At 33.8% G+C, this 21,017-nt stretch overlaps 2 protein-coding genes across 2 annotated transcripts; one reads left to right on the top strand and one right to left on the bottom strand.

Moving 5' to 3' along the window:
- Positions 1 to 3,950: 3,950 nt before the first annotated feature.
- On the bottom strand, positions 3,951 to 19,210 carry LOC140432462 (protein FAM114A2). The gene is made up of 6 exons (XM_072520373.1): positions 18,057 to 19,210; positions 13,532 to 13,911; positions 12,359 to 12,631; positions 5,766 to 5,875; positions 5,576 to 5,705; positions 3,951 to 4,155 (listed from the first exon to the last, which is right to left on the bottom strand). Exons 1-6 carry the CDS (start codon positions 19,072 to 19,074, stop codon positions 4,081 to 4,083), a joined length of 1,986 nt encoding a protein of 661 aa, XP_072376474.1. The 5' UTR covers positions 19,075 to 19,210; the 3' UTR covers positions 3,951 to 4,080.
- A 304-nt stretch (positions 19,211 to 19,514) lies between these two features.
- On the top strand, positions 19,515 to 20,582 carry Pmm2 (phosphomannomutase). The gene has a single exon (XM_072520372.1). It carries the CDS (start codon positions 19,701 to 19,703, stop codon positions 20,445 to 20,447), a length of 747 nt encoding a protein of 248 aa, XP_072376473.1. The 5' UTR covers positions 19,515 to 19,700; the 3' UTR covers positions 20,448 to 20,582.
- The last annotated feature ends 435 nt before the right edge of the window (positions 20,583 to 21,017 follow it).

Here is a 21,017-nt window from a genome sequence, read left to right as displayed (position 1 = left end):
AAAATGAAATGGCGCTGAGCAGGGTTTGTGTCTCTTAAGTCTTCTCACTTCCCTGCTATTGTCCAGTAGGTTTACCGCACTTGAATTTACGTGAATTTCTAACCGCTTTAAATGCCTACTACACTTTTTTATTTCTTCGCGAACAACAACTGATCAGAAGCGGTAGGTCAGCCGTGTATAATAGATATAAGAGTGGACCAAGCACACTACCTTGAGGTACGCCAGAGTTTATAGGTCTCAATGCTATTACTATCGTACCGTATTTTATCTGGAAATGTCTGTCTGTTATGTAGGATTTGAATATCCTATAGTATTCAGATGGTAGTTGTTGTTTAATATTATACAGCAAGCCTGTATGCCACACTTTATCAAAAGCTTCTGTGATGTCCAAGAAGACTGCAAAACCATAGGGCTTTTCCTCCAAATCCTGCTTTATGATATTAACAACTCTATGCACTTGGTCAACTGAAGCGTGTTTTTGTCTAAAACCAAATTGGTAGTCAGGAACTAAGCAGTTTTCTTCTAGGAAAGAACTCAATTTCTTTATTAGTTTCTCAAGAATTTTAGCAAGAATTGGTAATAAACTAATGGGTCTATATGAAGTTACGGATTCTAAAGGTTTGCCTATTTTGTGGATTAAAATAACTTTCCATTCTGAAGGAAAATATCCTAATCTTAATACTGCGTTGTAGATTTGTGTTAATAAGAGGATCGTATTTTGTGGTAACTGACATAAGACGTATCCAGTAAACCGCTCATAACCAGCTTTCTTTTTATTAGTTTTAAGTATTGCGTAAATAATTTCGGTTTTTCTAAAAGGTTTAATAGGCAGAGATATCTGGTATGGGCAGTCCAAATATCTATGAATATTTTCCTCTTCCTCTGGTTGTACCTCCTAGGGAAATTGAGTAGTTTCCAAATGTTCGAGAAATATACTTGCCTTTTCGTCATCAGTGCGTACCCAATGTCCGTTACTCGTTTTGATAGGTGGTATATGTTGTTGTGGTCGTAACAATTTTCTGGTAGCCTTCCAAAGGGTGTAATTTGTGGCTTCTAATGGCGATAAATCTCTCAGATATTTTGAAGTTGATGTATTTTTTAGATCACTTTAAAGTTGATTTCATGTAATTGAATTAACCTTACAATAAAGTCGTCCTAGGAATGCAACTCAGCAATATTGGCAATATCATTTTAAAGTCGTCTACTATAAAGTGTATAATATATATCTGAATTGTCAATATAAATGAGTCAGATAAAATTTAATTATTAGAAGAATTTTTCACCAAGTAACATAAAACAAAATTTGTTTAATTTATTAATGTTTGTATTTTGAGAACGATTTCCGAAGTGGAAATTGAAAGGTCAATAAACTTGCTTTAACCTTCAATTGTGGCTTATTTCGATTAAAATAGTAATTACTTTAAAATGCTACAAGAAAATAGCTTCAGAACAATATTAAGAAATGGAAAAAGCTGAGGGAGACCTATGTTTAGCAATGGGCGCGTACAGGTTGATGATGATGGTAATTCGTTAGAAGTTTCAAAATGGAGCTTAACAGGTTTAATTCTCTATAATAGTTAGGGTCTTTATTTCGCCTTTGTTAAACAGTGGTCTCATAATACGGTTGTTCCATTCCTCAGGTATTCGTTCTAAGATTATTTACAAACTAAACAAGATTGCTATAAGTTACATTAGCTGAGATCCGCGATATTTTATGAGCTCTTTTGCTAGACCATTTTTTCCGAGGCCTTTCTATTTTTCAGTTTCATTAGACCTTCTTCACTTTGAATTTGATCACTTCAATAATTGCCAGAGCACGTCTGAATACTAACTAGCTAAAACTAGCGTATAACTAACACACCTGAAACCGAATAAAGAAGATACCATAATGCCGTCGCCGTACGCTAGCTAGGGCTCTGGTCAATCAGCGTACTATATGGTCAATTAATCTTCATTCATTTACTATTGACTATTTAACAATATAGTTATTTACTATTGGCCGATTGTCTTAAAAATTGCCTCCACTACTTTGCGAGTATGGACTCAAATGTATAAATAGGGTGATTTTCAAGCAATCGGCATCGATGAACGCCTTTATCAAGGCCACATTGGCATAAAGGGCATCTCCATAGGAACATGGAGCATAGAGCACATAGGGACATTTATATAAACACATATACATGGTCACATCTTTAAATTATTGACCAAAGAATTCCTGAGGTGACATGGTGCCCTTTATCGTAACTCACGATCCCCAAGGGAACCGAGAGGGATGCTGAAAACCCATGCACCGGTCATTTCATAATGCTGGTTACGTGGAAACCATCTTGGACCAGAATGGCAGTACTGATGCATGTAGTCTTCTTGCAGTTCTAATGCTGTTCCTGTGCCGGCTGTTTCATGCCGAACGAGGAGGTCCTGAAGCCACCAGCCCCGGAAGCTACGAGGAGACCCCGGAAATAGAGCAGAGTCATTCCCTAACTACCATATGTGGAAGGACGTACCCACGGAGGCCAGGTATACTCTCCTATCAAAACCGTTTGGTATAATGACCATGGGATCCTGGAGGCCTAGAAAACGACGACTTCACCTAAGGAGAAGGTGCATGGACGACGGATGGCACCTGCAGAAGAAGAAATGACCGCACCAAATCACTGCTACTTCTGAGTGAGTTTTTGCATTCAAAAATTTTATTACTGTATATCTTTGTGTTATGTTCTATATATTTTTTATTATGTAAATTGATTAACTTGTAATATTTTTATTCATTCACCATTTTAACATTAAATTACCATTCACGAGTACTCCTTACTATTTCAATATTATTAAGTACATTTTTATGTCTCAGTAATAATATTCTAGTTATAATATCGTAAATATTATAATCTAATCAGTTCAACTTCTCTTTCTGATATTTTGCAGTTTTTTAGTATCCATTGTTGGGTTCAGTTGTTTGAGAAATACTATCCACTCATCTTTGATAATATGGTTCGCGTTTATCAGATCTTTGATTTCCATTCTTAGCCTTCTTATGAATATCCATATCTCTTTCTGAGTGAGCCATTATTCCAGTTTTTATGGAACATTATTTAGACATAATAAACGTAGGAAACAAACCAACTTGAGGTAATGAATATAACAGTAGACACCGCCAACACAGCAAGAACTGCAGAAGATTGTGTTTTTGTATGCAGTCAATTCAGCCAGGAAAAGGAAGAGCTGGTAAAAAAAAGTAAAGACCGCACCAGAAAACAAAAAAAAAATAATATAAGAGGATGCTACACAATAGGCAAAACTAAAAGAACAAAAGGAACTGAACAAGTAGGACAGAGAAAAAAGCAGCATACTCGACGTTACAGTCGCATACTCGAAGAGTAGTCCCGAGTATGCCGTAGGAGATAGATAGATATTATTTATTGGGTAAGGTCAGGTTGGGTAAGTCAGGTACATCGCATGAAGTATCTTAAGTCCCACGCTACCTTAGAGGTGAAATTACAGGCGCTAGGGTGAGCATGAGTATCACCTCTTTAAAAAAAAGCTATCCACGGAAAATAAATGAGCCATATACAAACCATACTGAAACAATCTGATCAGACGACATAGAACTAGAGCAACACAAAGATTCTTCAAACGTTTCAATAAATAATGCTGGGAATGATAACTGATACCTCCTGGTATGTCTCAAACAAAACTCTATATAGTGATCTAAACATACCATATTTATGTAATTTTGAACACTTGGTGCAAATAAATATCGACACAGTATTACAGATCATGCCAAAGATTATCTAATAAGAGAACTAATCGACCAACCAGTAAAAAGAAGATTTAAAAGACTATGGACAGAAAACTTACAAAGAATTACAGTGAAATATTTGTCAATTGCCAACAGTGAATTGATACTGAAATTAAACAGAGATTACAATTTCCCTTTTCTAATAAATACACAATTTCATAGCTTTATAGATTTATTTTATATTACAATAGATTATTTTAGTGATAAAATCAATTTTTAAACATAATATAAAATTTTGGAAGTAATAATTTAACAATTTGTAAACTAAGTTTTATTCCTACAAACTACACAGCGCCCACTTGAAGAACAGAGATTAGTAATTGGAAAGCGTCTTGTATGTATGAACTGCTATTTCCCGCCTAAAAAATATAATCAAATATCAATTAAAAATTTACAAAAGTCTTTATCATATAGTATCACTATTTTGATTAAACAAATATGTTATTCCGTCGTCAAAAATTAGCTATTAGGTGTAATGTCGATGGTCATAAAAACCTCTAGTTTTATTAAAATAGTTAATATACAGGAAGCGTCGAAAAGCGTCAGTTAAACTCCTGCACTCCTGCACTGTCGCAAATTTAAATTACCTCCAATCGAGTTCAAAAATTATTCAGAGATTGCAGTCTAGGTTTGGCAGAGAGGATGTTTACATTAGAGAGCTCTTAAAGTTAATTTTAAGTTGAATTTCTAGTAGTCCTTGTAATATTTCTGCTCTTTATGATATGAGACTTAGACAAAACTGCTGACAAGTTTGCGGCGATATTGTATCCTTTTATTGAGTCATGTTTGTCAGAAGATATGGTTCGACTTTGGCATATGGCTCTTATGTTTTCGTGTCCATGGAAAAAATCAGAAAAATCTGCAGAAGTTACAACTTTAGAAACAAGATTGAGTGGGCTAATGAGCTTTTTACAGAGTGAAGTTCAAAATGAACAAAAAATTGATTTAGCAACGGAAGATTTTCGTTTACCGGCTGAAAATAAATATAAATTCAATAGCCTTGTTGCCAAGAAAAATGTAAAATTACAAAGAACTGATCAGCCCTTAGCCTCCGCTGCTCGGTTTATAAATTATGAGGTTCACAGGTGTATATTTTTATTATAAGTAAATTTTGTACTTGAAATTTAATTTTTTAATTTAATTAGGAAACAAGACTGATATGCACTATTTAAAATGTTTATTAAACTAAAAAAAATAATACAAGAAAATCAAAACAGCAATTTAACTTCAAAGGAAAATAAACAACACAACACGATACAAAAATTAAAAAATTATATCGAATGATACAATCCAAAAATAAGAATTTGTGAAACTTCAAATAATAGTTAATTCCAATTTACATTGAAGAAGACTGCTGACTGAGAGCGAACTATACCAATTCTACCGATCGTGTATTATATTTTAAGTTCCAGTACTTGGCCTCGTTGGCAACAATGTTGCTGTTCAGAGAATTAAATTAAGAGAAAGTATTTTCAAGAAAGTCGTCTGTTGAAAGTTTTTATCTAAAATGCGTATTTTTTCGCAATATTTTTAAATAAATGAAAAAAGTATATATATTTATTATATTGGTTTATTAGGTGTATACGCCCTTCTAGGGTTTATAGGCCTATGGGAATCTATGGGGATGTATCACCGAGACACAAGTCCTCCTCACCGCTTCTACGCTACACCAGCGTATTTCAGTCTAAATAGCAGTCAAAAGTAACATTTTTGTGAATTGTATGAAATGAAATAAATAATAGTGGACGTGTTATAATTGCTCTAATTTGTATATATTACCTCAAAGAACACATTGGTGATCAAACTATTTATAGATTCCTTATTTCCAGATTGTGAAGATTTCATATTTAATTTTTCAGAGAATTTTCCTGCTACTAGTCCAATAAGAGAAGTAAGTGTCATGGTCAATCTAGAAATCAAATACAATCGATTACACTAGGTATAAAAACTTGACATAATGATAACTTACTGTACTAAACTATCTGCTTCATCTGCTGTGCTCCTGTGCTCCTTGATTAATAACAATTCTCCACATTTATGAAACTGTTCTACGGCAATTGCTGTCAACTGGGCTAAGACCTTCAAAATAATTAGTACATTAGAATATACCAACATTACAACCTAGAAAACAACCTTGTTTGCATAATCTATGATAAACATAATAAGATACAAATTTGATTTCCGCATCCCTCTGAAATAAGAACTAAGTGGTTGGAAAGTGGTTTTCTAAACTTGGGGGCTATTGAACTGTACTAATTAAGTGCCCGGGAAATTTCAATCAACTGGATAACAGGCAACCAAACTTTTGAAACCGAATGTCATTGAAGTTTATTTTCTTCTTCTTCTTACGGTGCCTATCCGTTCCGGATGTTGGCGATCGGCATAGCTATTCTAACTATACTTGCAGCTATTCGAAATAGTCCGGTTGTAGACGTATTGAACCACTTCCTTAGGTTTTGAAGCCCAGATATTCTTCTTCTCCCTGGTCCTCTCTTTATCTTTACAGTTTATCTTAAGATTTCGTAAAACCTAAGTAATTTGATCTTCCATGACCTGTATCTTTAGGCGTTCAAATTCCCTTTAAGTACATTATAGTTCAAACGTTGAATTGTCAATAAATCGTGTCGGGTGTTTTCGAGCTGAGAGATGAGATCAGAATATTTTTTTGAAGAATTTAGCAGGCAGCGGAAATAAACATGCTGATAATTTCAATAACTTTATAAATGGCTTACAGTGGTGGCATAAGTATATGGCTGATATCTTCAGTATTCTTAAGGAGTTGAACTTAAGTATACAAGAAAGAAATAACAACATCTTCCATGTTGAAGACAAAATAGAAAATACAGTGGTACCTCGATATACGAGCGCCCTAATATACGAGTGTTTTGAAATACAAGCCGCGGAGCGAGCGATATTTTGCTTTGAGGTGAGAGCAAGATTTAAGATACAAGGAATCGGTTCGAAGAATTCTGTCTACTGGACAGAAGGATGTCTATTGAACTAAAACGTGAAATCATTGAAAACATGAGCAAGGTGTACGAGTAACTGACTTGGCGAGGATGTACGGGCGTACCACATCAATGATATGTACTGTACTTAAACGGAAGGAGGTGATAAATGGTATAATGCCAGCTAAGGGCGTTACAATAATTTCTAAGCTCCGAACTTCTCTCCATAAAAAAAATGGAGAAACTACTAATGATGTGGGTGACAGAGAAGCAGCTTTAAGGAGGAACCTTAACACAAAGCATCATATGTGAGAAGGCACGAGCGATTTACGAAGATTTGCTGAAGCAGATCCCACAAACTTCCACAAATGATGAATCGAAAGACTCGTTTAAAGCCAGTCGAGGCTGGTTTGACAACTTTAGAAAAAGGACCGCCATTCACTCCGTCGGCGTCGTCAGGCAGGGTGAGGCAGCAAGTTCGGATGTGAAAGCAGCTGAGGTTTACATCAAAACGTTTTCCGAACTGATAGGAGCCAAAGGATACATCCCCCAGCAAGTCTTGAACTGTGACGAGACAGGGCTTTTCTGGAAAAAGATGCCGAAGAGAACTTACATAACGGCAGAGGAGAAGACGATGCAGTGGTGATTGTAAAATCAAACCTCTTCTAGTGTACCATTCAGAAAATCCCAGAGCCTTAAGTCACATTAGATTTTAAAAGAAAAACTGCCAGTTATATGGAGTGCAAATCCAAAGGCGTGGGTCACCAGGAAATTCTTTGTGGAGTGGATAAACCTGGTGTTTGCCCCTTCTGTTAAAAAATATCTACAGCAAAACAACCTACCTATGGAAATCCTTCTTGTCCTCGATAATGTCCCTTCTCACCCACCAAATCTCGAAGATGATTTACTCCAAGGGTTCAAGTTTATAAAGATTCTCTACCTACCAGCCAACACAACTCCTATCTTGAAGCCCATGGATCAGCAAGTGATTTCTAATTTTAAGAAGCTGTATACCAAGCACATTTTTCGGCGCTGCTTTGAGGTGGCGGAGAACACAAACCTCAGCCTTCGAGAGTTCTGGAAGGACTACTTTAACATAGTAATATGCCTAAGAATTATTGGCTACGTGTTGCAAAAAGGAACTTAACCTCTGCATGGAAGAAGCTGTGGCCTGAGGCTGTAGATGAAAGGGCCTGCGAAGGACTGGAACTCGAAGTGTCAGTGGTAGATGAGATTGTTTCTCTTTGAAAATCCATGGGTCTGGAGGTGGATCAAAGAGATGTGAACGAATTTGTCGAGGAACAGCCTCAGGAGCTGACAACCGAGGGAAAAATTAGTTTTGAAGAGGAGCCAGAATTCGAAGACGTTGTCTCTACAAGAGATATAAAGGAGATCCTGGGAATGTGGGAGAAAGTTGCAGAGTTCGTGGATAAAAATCACCCCGAAAAAGTTACAACTGGTCGTACATCGGTGTTGTTCAACGAAACTTCTTCTTCTTCATGTGCCTTGTCCGTTCCGAACGTTGGCAATCAACATGGCTATTCTGACTTTGTTTACGGCAGATCTGAATAGTTCAGCAGATGACAATCCGAACCATTGCCGCAAGTTTTGGAGCCACGAGTGTCTTCTCCTCCCTGGACCCCTTCTGCTGTCTATTTTCCCTTGAATGATCAGTTGTAGTACTCTATATTTATTATGTCTCATAACGTGACCCAAGTATTCCAACTTTCTTTTCTTTATACTTATTCCTACCTCTCTCTCTTTACCTATCCGGCGTAGTACCTCTTCGTTGGTCACGTGCTCAGTCCAGGATATACGTAATATACGTCGGTAAGCCCACATTTCGAAGGCCTCTACTTTTTTCATCATTGTTGCGGTCATTGTCCACGCCTCCATTCCATATAACAAAAGCGGGAATACATAACATTTCAGAAGTCGAATTTTGAGAGGTAGGGTGAGGCTTTTAGAGGTGAAAATTTGCTTCATGCTAGTGAACGATGCTCTTGCCTTTTCTACTCTTATACGTATTTCCTTTGCTTGATCCCAATTTGAGTTAACTGTTGTTCCCAAGTAGATGTACGAATCCACGTGTTCAATTCTTTCATTGTCTAATATCAGTTGCTGTGGTGGTTGTTGGGTTTTGCTTACTAACATCCATTTGGTTTTTGTGATATTTAGTCTGAGTCCGTATTGTGCACTTGTTTTTTGTATCTTACTCATTAGGCAACTCAGTTCCTCCATGCTACTTGCTAGAATCACAGTGTCATCAGCATACCTTATGTTATTAATTATTTCTCCATTTATCTTTATGCCTTCTGTGCTTTCCTCCAGCGCTGCCTTAAATACTTCTTAGTATATATTAAAGATAATGGGAGACAAGATACAGCCCTGTCGTACACCTTTCTTGATCTCAATTTTATTGGTCAATGTAGATCCTACTTTCACTTTAGCTGTTTGGCCCCAATAGAGACTCGCTATTGTTCGAATGTCTCTGTAGTCGACTCCGATCTTATGGAGAACTTCAATTATCTTTTCGTGCTTTACGTTATCGAATGCTTTTGCGTAGTCTATAAAGCATATGTACACGTCTTTGTTCATATCTCTGCAGCGCTGGATGAGTACCTGTAGACTAAAAAGTGCTTCTCTTGTCCCAAGAGAATTCCGAAACCCAAACTGCGAATCTCCAATGTTATCCTCGCATTTTTTGCTTATTCTGTTGTAAATAACCTTGGTGTATGCCTTCGAAATGTGGTTAATTAGACTTATCATCCGATGTTGATCACAAGACTTTGCTTTTGGTTTTTTCGGTATGGCAACAAAAGTTGACTCTAGCCAGTCTTCAGGAAACTCCCCGCTGTTATAAATATTGTTAAAGAGTCTGACGAGTGAGTCTAGAAATTGACTGTTTGTTTCGCACAACATTTTCAATGCTTCCCCGTATACGTTATCGTTGCCTGGTCTTTTGTTATTTTTAAGACCCTTTATAGCATTCTCCACTTCTGATTTTAGAATAGAAGGGCCAGTATCATCATTGCTCAGTGTATACCCACTAGGACGGTCATCATTAAACAGTTGTTCCACATAAGTTTCCCAGATTCTAACTATTTTGTCGGGGTCTAGTTGTAGATTTCCATTATCATCGCATAGCCCTTTCGATAAAATATTGTAGCTTTTCTTTGTTGTGAGTTCCTTTATCTTCTTATGCATATTGTGATAGTCGTATACCTTTTCGCACTGTTCGATTTCTTCGCATCTGTCCGAAAACCATTTCTCTTTAGTTTTTCTTATCTCAGCTCTAATTCGTCTATGGGTTTCGCGGTATTTGGCAGTATCTTTAGTTTTATATATCCGTCTCTCTTCCATCATGTCAAGGATTTCTGCAGTCATCCAGTCTTTCTTTTTTCTCTTATCAGGTAGTAAAAACTTAGTGCTTGAAGTCCTAATCTCTTCTTTAATTTCTCTCCACTTTTCCAGCGGTTCATTGTTATTTTTAAGGATTTTTGATATTTCGGTATTTAAATTCTCCTGCATCTGTTGTTTAATATTATTGTTGGAAAGCTTCCTAATATCTAGCGTTTCGGGTCTGTTCTTTACATTTGTCTTTTTTAACTTTACTTCAAACTTACATACCACCGGATTGTGGTCTGATGCTACGTCCGCACCCGGGTAAGTTTTTACGGCTTTGATGGAGTTTCTAAACCTGATTGGTGCAGCGATATAATCTACTTGATTTCTGATTATTTTACGAAACGAAAAACGAAACTTGCCTAACACATTTCCGCAATATTATGAAAGAGAGGAAGAAACAAACCTCATTGGACAGTTTTTTTAAACGATCTGCAGATGAAAATGAGCAAAGTCTAACGAAAAAAGCGAAGACCACTGACGAAAATTAAGCGCTTCCGTAAGCACTTTTTCTTATGTTTTTACAGAATATGTATGTATTTTTTGTTACTTATAAATAAATGTTTCTTCTTTTAAATACATTTTTCTTATTTAAAAACACTTAACAAAAACAACTAACGTGTTTTTTGGGGACTTCTTCTTCTTGCAGTACCGTCTCCTATCGGAGGTTGGCTACCATCACAGCAATCTTTACTTTGTTGGCTGCAGCTCTGAACAACTGTATTGAACTGCACCCATACCACTCCTTTAAATTTCGCAACCAGGAAATCCTCCTACGTCCCACATTTCTCTTTCCCGAGATTTTTCCTTGGATTATGAGTCTAGCAGAGAGATATTTCAGTTTTTTCGTTTGTATGGTTTTTATGACTTCGCATTCCTTCCCCATCTTCAGCAGAACATCTTGATTTGTTACTCTTTCTGTCCATGGTATTTTCCCCATTCTCCTGTAACACCACATCTCGAATGCCTCAATGTTTTTGATGTTTATCTTTTTCAGTGTCCAGGCTTCCATGCCGTACAGCAGAACGGAGAAAACATAGCACCTTAACATTCTCGTTCTTAAGTTTATATTTATGTCCCGGCTGCATAGAAATTTTTTCACGTTGACAAACTATTCGCCTCTTGATTTCTCTTGTCTGATCATTAGTATCAGTGAAGCAAACCCCTAAATATTTGTAGGACATAACTCTTTCAACTGGCTGATTATTTATGGTTTTAGGGACTGGAACGGATTAATGACATTTCAGTTACAGAACGAATTACACTCGTATGTCGAGGTACCACTGTATGATAAAAAAACTTGACCTTTGGACTAATAGTACCTACAATTAAAAAAAAACTATAATTATTTTCCTACACTGGTAGCGTTTTTGGAATCCTCTGGTGGGGAAATGGTTGCCAACGCAACTAGAAGAAGAAATGATTAAACACCTCCGAGGTTTGCGGTCTTCCTTTCGGGATTATTTTCCAGAACCCGACAGAAATCAAAACTGGATACCTGCCACTTTCAACGCAGATGTTTCAGATATCATCGGCTTGACAACAATACAAGAAAATCAATTAATAGAAATATCATGTGATTCAGCTTCAAAATGTCATTTCAAAAAACCTTCCTTATCAAGTTTTTGGGTAAATATAAAAGCAGTTTATAAAGAAATACCAGAAGAAGCACTGAAGCAGTTACTGCTTTTCTCATCCACATACCTCTGTGAAAAGTGATTTTCTGCTCTTGTATGTATCCAAAAACAAATACATAAACAAAATAAAATTGGAATCCGATTTGAGATTACAACAGACACACAAAAACAGCAACCCAAATATATCAAATTTAGTATCCAAAAAGCAGAACCAACCATCACATTAATGATTAATACAATATTTTTAATTTTCATAAAAATGTTTTTTTTAGTACTTAAATAAATTAGTACTTAATTTATTCATGTCATCATTCATTAATTTATTAAGGAGGTCCTTAAAACCGTTCTTGATTTTCTGGCGCGAATTGAAAAAGGTTAAGAAACGCTAGTCTAAACTATTCTAAACATAATAAGTTATTGGTATCGACAGATGAATACTATTTTCGCACAAAGTATATGCAGGATTCTTCTTTCATCTATATGTAAAAGTTGCTGACAAAAAAATGTAAATAGAATTTATAGAATATAGATAAGGAATTAATGAAATACAATTAATAGTGTAACATATTTACCTGCAAAGCCTCTTGATGGATTTCATTTTCATCACAAAAATCTAATTTTAAATTATTCAACCACACTTCAGTTTCTTCCCATATAGAAACCAATTTGTCATAAGTTATACTGACATTTATATCTTTAACTGCTGCTTGGATCTTTTCTTTGATATCTTCAAATGTTGGGGTATCTTCGTCATCTTCATCAGGAATTTCGCAGAGCTCTTTAATTTGGTCCATAGTTTCTTGAAGTTCTTGGAATTCGGTTCCAGAACAACTTTCGCTTAAGGTCTAAAAAGGAATAATTATAAGAAGATAATTTCAATAAAACGAGACTTTGCCACTTTACTTGATAGATTAAAATATAATATAATTATTATAATATACAGAAGTAATATCGGACCTTCCCCTCGTTTATATATATTTAAGGAGAATCGCTCTTAGAAGATAACACAGATATTAAGGCTACAAAATTTACTTAAAATAAGATTTCAGGCTCTTAACTATTATCATCAAAAACGAGTGTGAGTTTAAAACGAAATCGCTCGAAGAACAAGAGGTGTCCTTACTTAGCATACTGATGAGTTAAGAAAACATCAAGGAGTAGGAATAGAGATTGACGGTCTTAACCGATTATTAAAAGCCCGTGGAAAATATTCCTAAGCTCAAATTACAAAAGATGTCCTCACATATTATTCTACTCATAGACATAGAAAGCATGAAGTAGGAATAGAGGTTAATGGTCCTAACAGTATATCAACAGCCCTCAGACTCAACAATATTTCAAATAGAGTTAGTAGTTATAGATATTTTTGTTCACACGTGGCTAAAAAAAATCAACTCACCTTAAAATATTTATTGCCTCAGACAGTCAAGCTAAAGACTCTACAGACTACTGAGGAGTCTGTAACAGTTGGAAATTTTAAACAGTCCTTTAACAAACTGGCAAAGCCCAACAAAGTAACTTCGTTATGGGCGTCAAAACATAAAGGAATTGATAGTAATAAGTTTGTTGATAATCTTGCTATGCTCTATTTGAAATGCATGATAGCATCATTTTCATGGCAGAAGATTACAACGGGTCTATATGCAGGACTGTTATCGATTTAGTTCAGTTTTGTAAAAGAATTTATATATATATATATATATAATATGACCACACACATAATATAAAATATGAAAATATATTACCTGTAACTTTATATCACATTGTTTTGACAGCATTTCCAAAGCTTCTAAATGTACTAATCCATGGTAATCATCAAACAAAGTCTCATAGTTCATTTTTTTCTTGGAATGTTTTTCTTGCAGAACTTGATTTTCCCTCTCTGCTTTCTCTTTCGCTTCTCTAAGAACCTGGGAAAGTATAGGTTTTTCCTTTTCTAACTTCAACAAAGCTCTCTTATTTTTTAGACCTGGATCACCTTCTTGCAGGACTTCCATAGTTTTCTTACCTATGGTTTCCAAAGTATCTAATCCTCCTGTTATTACTTTATTGCCAGTGTTTTCAACGAATTTTGTTATGTGTGAGACTCCAGAAACCAGATTAGATAAATTACCAAAACCAAAACCTGCAACAATCAATTGGACTCAGTTATTTTATGTTCAGATCTAACTTTAAGATTAAGAAAAGAAAATAAAGAATTAACACCAGATATTGATATGTTTTAATGAAAACTTTGATAAATATAAGAGAATATTGAATATTTTAGTTTAGTACTTTTTATTGTTTGTATTTTTATTATAAAAAATGGATCCTCACCAATAACCATTGGCTCCAGATCCCATATCATTGGCCTTCCTTTGGCCTGTTCTCTCCATTCGTTCCTATTTCTAGCTTTGCTTCTTTAGTTTCTAGGTGTGAGTTCTCTCAAATCCTCCTGTACTTGGCCCATAGATCGTATTTTTGGCTGGCCTTTGGTTTGCTTTCCGAGCATGTGTTGTTATGATTCTTGATGGCTCATAGGGTTCCAAGCTTAATTAGGTTTACCACATTAGGTTCTCTGTAAACTTAATAGGACCATTCCTTCAAATATTGCCAGCTGCGATTCATCCCATTTTGTCAGACCTATTTTTATAGATCCGGCATTAGTTTCCCTGGTATTTTGTCATGTGATAATGAAATCATACTCGAAGCACATTTAGAGTTACATCTCTGTCAGATACAGTCAAGTTAGAATTCATATCAAGCGATATAACATAAGGAAACATCAATAATTAATTAGACATAACAGAGAAACAAATAAAATATAAATCACAAAAAGAATAAGGAAGGGACATACAATTTTACCTAAATTGTTTAACTTGGCGTTAGAAAGAATGTTAAACAAGCTCGATTGGATCAAAAAGGAGATTGAAATAAAACACAAGGATACTGAATAACCTACGGCAGATGATAAGGTCATCATCCCAGATAATAACAAAGACCTAAAATAAATCATCATTAAATTAGGAGAAGAAGCAAAGCGAATAAGACCAAAGTTATGTGCAAAGAGGATCTATAGTCTGTCCCACCTTGACTTTACAGTACAGGCAAAGAATATAATAGTAAATAACTTAGGAATTAATATTATTGACAAGCTTATTTGATATTCTTTGTTATAATTTAATATTGGTGAACTGACCATCAACAATTATAATTTATTTATTCTCAACTGTAGGACAATATTAAACTTTACTTAAACTTGACTGACAATTTATGTTATATTTTTCTTGGCATTACTTCAGAACTGTCTATAGGTCTATACCGTCAATACATAAATTAACAACCATAGAACAACATTCACTTTTAATGTTGGATATTCTAACATTCTTTACCAAAAAAAGTTATTACGCATATCGATTATAAAATTGCTGATTACTTTTCTAAAATGCATAGCACTCACAAAAAACAATGAAAAATATTGTTTTACTACAATGCTATTGACTGTAACGGGTTAGTTTTAATTTAACATTTTTAGAGCCCTACATTTTTAGGACCCTGGTAATGTTCGATTGAAAATTCGAATAAAATCGGTATCGCCGCACTAAAAACTCCCATAAGGGTTACATTGCCGTAGTTCGTGTACTATAAAGTCAAGAAGGAACAGACTTTAGTACATTTACTATAATAGACAAAAGGAAAAACAACTGGATAATAACAACACAAATATAAAATGAGAGTTTGCGGGACATACTGCCAAGCTAAGGGAATAACAAATGGAATAGAAAATTAATTAAATGAACTCCTAATATGAGGAAGACCACATACAAGATGATATGATGAACTAAAAAATACTGCTAGACTAAATTGGATAAGAGAAGCACAGGATAGCCTTGAAGTAGGCCTATGTCCAATTGTAGATATTCAATGGCTGAAAGAGATGAGAAGAAGGGAGGGACATTGTTTAAAATATTAATTTACAAGCATAGTGACAAAATACCTGCAAAACTTGAATTACGTGATGAACCAGCATATATACTAAATTTTGATTTGTAGAAAGCTTTAGACTACCCAAAATTAACTACTTCAGTAGAGTATCATAAAAGAAATATGTACTTATAGAATCAAAAGTACCACTAAAGAAGATTTGATATTATAAAATCAGAAAATTGTAAAAAAAGAAGTTATTCATTTCAACATCAATTTAAATATTGCAAAAAAAACAATATTTGGCAAGATTTAACGTCATGTATTGCATATGTAAGGCTCATGACTCCTGAGGTTGCATCCAATTACTAAATTATATAAGAATAAAACACTATGACAATGAAGTAACTCCCATAAAAAGTTTTTGGTTAGGTTAATACTAGGTACTTAGTTGTTAAAATTTTAATTTGTAATAAAAATAAAAAATAGGCAACACTTCGTAAAATGATAATTATTACAAAATTTATTTCCAAGAAGATAATTCAATTTTAAAACTAACTACAAATATATGTTACACAAAACAGAAAATTAGATTTCAAACAGAAAACTAGAAATTTTTAGTCAACAGAACAAAAAAATTCTATAAGAACTATAGATTAAAATAATTAGATTAGAAAACTATAAATATTTGGGGGCAATATCACACAACAATATTGATAAGAAGAAAAATTGAAACAGCTAGAAACGTTTTTAATAAAATGAGGAAGTTTCTTTGTAGCAGGGACCTTTGAAAGCAACTGAAAACAAAAACACTTATTGTTGTTGTCTACATTGCTATATGAAATGAAAAGAAGAAAATTTAAACAAGAAGATATAAACAGATTGCGGACGTTAAAGTGTGTTATAAAATATATGTAGAGGGAAGATATCATGAACCAAGTAAAAAATCAATATCTAAGGCGCTGATTTCCCTGAACACACTTCAGCGGCGATGGAAAACGGCTGCCGTGAACGTTTGAATGCTACGCCTAAAGAGTATGCACGTGGCTTCTCAGACACGCCAGCCCAGCAGTAACGGCTAACGTCGAAGCAACGAAGGTTGGCATTTACCCGCTATGTGTGTCGGTTCATATATGGTTTTAAAGCAATGCAGCGGATGGTTGTTATGACGTACAAAAACAAAAAGAAAAAAGAACAAAATGAATTGTTAATTGAATTGGTGCGAAGTCAGTCAAATTTGTATGATGCTGCACATATAAATTATAAAAATACTATTTTAAAACACAAAGTTTGGGAGGAGATTGCTCAAATACTTAAAATCCGGCTAACTGTTTTTTTATTATTTTATGTTACAAAAAATATACATGTGTATTACACAAGTACAGTCCATCTAATTTACTTACCGTTGCACGTCATTATCATTGACAGAGATCGAAGTTGACATAGTTGCCAAAGTATAAAAAAATCCTGAATCCATTTTAAATCAAATAGGTCACATAATTATTGCAAAAGTGGATTATACAACAAAACAAATTAATATTTAATGTAAATAAATAGAAACAAAACAAGAGTTAAAAAATAATCTTGTTAAAAACAATTTGAGCCACTTGTATGCGTCATATAAAGATGTAAAATAGAATACATAGATATACATAAATGATACATACTAGCAAACTGACTAATTCTAGAGAAACCACTCTGTATACCATGTACAGTGTACTATACAGTGTACAGTGAAGTCAGCTACTGACAACATGTGAATGTTAGCCACAACTTCCAAATGTCATTGGTCACAGCTTACATCTGTTCAGAGAAACCAGTGCCTAAGCAATGAGAGGGGAGAAGTATATATTTTTAATGTAATAATATATTCTTAATGTACCAATCATCAGCATCATTTGGCGCTACAGCTTTTATGTGTGCACTGGCCTGCCTCAAAATCTTCTTCCATCCTTCTCTGTTGAGTATCTGTTTTAATGTACCAATATAGTTCAATAAAACTATTTATAGTAGCAGAGAATAAAATAAAAATAGCCAGGGTTATATTAAACTCCTTTATAAGATAGCACTTAAATAAGAAGTTATGCTTTTCACTCAACAAATATCAAATCATCATTAACATTAATCAATATTTATCTGATATTTTTGGATCAAATATAGTGTTATTAAGAAGTCCCTGTATAAATGTGAAGCGTTTATAACACAAAGAAATAAAATTTCATAAAAATTTTTTTATATTTTTTATGTGTTGAAAAGTTGATTTATGATTATCATATTTATTGAATGGGACCTCAGGTAAGTTATGTGAAGTTAAATAAATAAAAATAATGATTAAAATATAATTGTATTTAATTTGATGTTACTTACCTATATTTGTGTTATTAGTAGATTCTTCTTCATGTTGTTCAATCATGCTCTCCTGTTCCCTATCCAACTTAGCTAGTTGTTTAGGATCAGGAATTCCCATACTAGTTTCTAAAACACTTGTTAAACCTTGAGATACTTGGTTTGTAAGAGTTGTAACACCTTGGGTAGCTGTTGTAAAAATAGATGATACACCTCCCCAATTACCCCAACCTGACCATGAAGGTTCTGAAGGTTGTTCTGGTTTTTGTGGTTCCACTTTTTCAAATGATTCCCAATCATCATTGTCCCACATATTTTCTTCAACCTTGTCTTCCATATTTTCCTTTGATTTGCTTTCAGGAATTTCATGTTTTTGGTGGTTATCTGGAACTTTAATATCCTTTTCATAGCTAACTGGCTCCCAATCATCATTCTCCCACATATTTTCTTCACTATCAGATATTTTTTGTAGTTCCTCTTCAATATTATCTTTATTGCTATTATCTACAATTATGTTTGGTGTTTCTTTCTTGAGATTATTGATATCTGCATTATGTAAAAGATCAGTAATACCTTTATTTCTTGTAACAGGTAATTGATATTCACTTACATTGTTAACTGTTTTTGTAGATTCCTTATCCATTATTACTGTATCTATTTTAAGTTGTGTACTATTACATGTGTTTTCATTTTTACTGTTATTTTCAACATCACTTTGTAAGTCTTCATTTTCTAATTTCTTTCTTTCCGTTATTTTTTCATTTATCAGTTCATTACTTTCAGCTTTGGTTTGTGTACCATCTGTTTTACAGAATTGTTGTTGCGTAGGTTTCAAATTTGCGTTTAATTCATTATTTAATGTATCGGTGGCATCACATTGTTGTTGTTCTTTTAATTTTGTAGCAGAATCAACTAGATTTAAATTGTACAAATCTTTTTGCGTTTCACTTAAGACTTCACACTTTTTATACGTTTCATGATCCTCTGGATATATTTCTTCATCTGCACTTTCAAAACACTCACTGTCAGATGTATCCATTATCAATTTTTATTTATAAGTAATTAGTATTATGAATATTTTGAACCTAGGAATTCTAAAATACTAGAAATTGTAGAAATAAAAATATTGTTTTTCTGTCACTGTCATATCAGCACTATCAGCAGTCAGCACTGTCAGCAGCTCACGTTGTCACAGTCACACGTCATCTATTTTATTTTCTTATTCTCTTTTTTGAATGTTTTATATTATACTTTTTAAGCGAAGCCAACATTAAGATGAGTCTTTCTCGTTGACTTTGACTTAGCTTAGAAGCCCAAATTCTTGTTGTAATTTTGCATATTATTGTTGGCATTGAGGCATGTTCGTTCGGATCTATAAATAATTAATGCTACTTATAGAGTTAAACGTCATTTTACAATTGTGGCTGTTGACCAGAACAGAAAATATTTAAACATAAGTTTAGCTTAAATGTTTTAGAAGAATAAAAGGTTAGTATAAAATTTAAATTTGCCACAAGAAATTGGGATTTGTTTATCTTATTAAAATATTTGTACTTTGTTGATTGGTGAAAACGTGTATTTACGTATCAGAAATTTCCCACAAAGTACAAATAGTAGTGAGGTGCTGATTCATACATTATTTTATAGTTGGTTAAAATCACAAAAATGGAACAAAAAAATATATTGTGTCTTTTCGACGTTGATGGTACTTTAACAAAACCCGTGAACGTGATAGAACCAGAAATATATTCGTTTTTGTTAGAGAAGGTGAAGGCACGTTGTACTGTGGGTATAGTAGGAGGCTCTGACTTCAAGAAAATTGCATTCCAAATGAATGGAAATGATGTAATTCATAAATTACATTACGTTTTTTCAGAAAATGGTCTAGTTCAATACAAACATGGAAAAGAAGTTGGAAGACAAAGTATTCAAAAATTTTTAGGTGAAGATAAAATTCAGAAATTTATTAATTTTGTCTTACAATATCTCTCAACTATAACACTTCCAGTTAAAAGAGGCACATTTGTGGAATTTAGAACTGGAATGCTTAATATATCTCCGATAGGTAGAAATTGTTCACAGCAAGAGAGAGATGCCTTTGAAATATATGATAACGAACACCAAATAAGGAAGACAATGATAGAACAACTCAAAAAAGAATTCCCAGATTTCGGTTTAACATACAGCATAGGTGGCCAAATTAGTTTTGATGTATTTCCAAATGGATGGGATAAAACCTATTGTTTAAAATTTTTAGAAAAAGAAGGCTTTGACGAAATTCATTTCTTTGGAGATAAAACTCATCAGGGAGGTAATGATTATGAAATTTATAGTGATAAAAGAGTAATAGGCCACAAAGTTACTGGTCCCTTAGACACCAAAAAACAGTTGGAAGAATTGCTTAATTTATAGTGATTGTAATAGATATCTTATGTTTTGTTTGATTTAATATACTGTTATTTTTTATTATATACACAATATATTATTATATTATACACAAATTTTTGTTGTAATGAAAGTTTTAAGAAATAAAATTTTTCATATTTTTGAAGTTATACTTCCATACGCGCGCTCCACGTTGGAAATTTGTATGGGAGTGAATCTGTGAAACCATTACATATGTAAGATAATGAGTAAGAGAGAGACAGAAGATATATTTTCTCTCTCTTCCTCTCTCGAATATAAAAATGTTCCTTTTGTATATATAATTTAATATTATATATAATATATAAAGATAGATATACATATAATAAAATATTTATTAATATTATTATTTATGTGATATGTTTTGTATTATTTATTAAATGTTCATAATTATGTATTTTTGTTTTCGTATTTCAAAATAATAATCTCAATAAATCACTGTATGATCCAGAACTGTCAATTTTGAAATACATTTGTGTTATGTCCTTGGTGGTGTAGTAGTCAGTATCCCCGCCCGTCACGCGGGAGACCGGGGTTCGATTCCCAGTCGGGGAGGAC

The sequence above is a fragment of the Diabrotica undecimpunctata genome, chromosome 1 (assembly GCF_040954645.1).
Source record: "Diabrotica undecimpunctata isolate CICGRU chromosome 1, icDiaUnde3, whole genome shotgun sequence".
Lineage (NCBI taxonomy): Eukaryota > Metazoa > Arthropoda > Insecta > Coleoptera > Chrysomelidae > Diabrotica > Diabrotica undecimpunctata.
The sequence above is the reverse complement of the archived record's forward strand: the minus strand, read 5'-3'. Positions and strand labels throughout refer to the sequence as shown.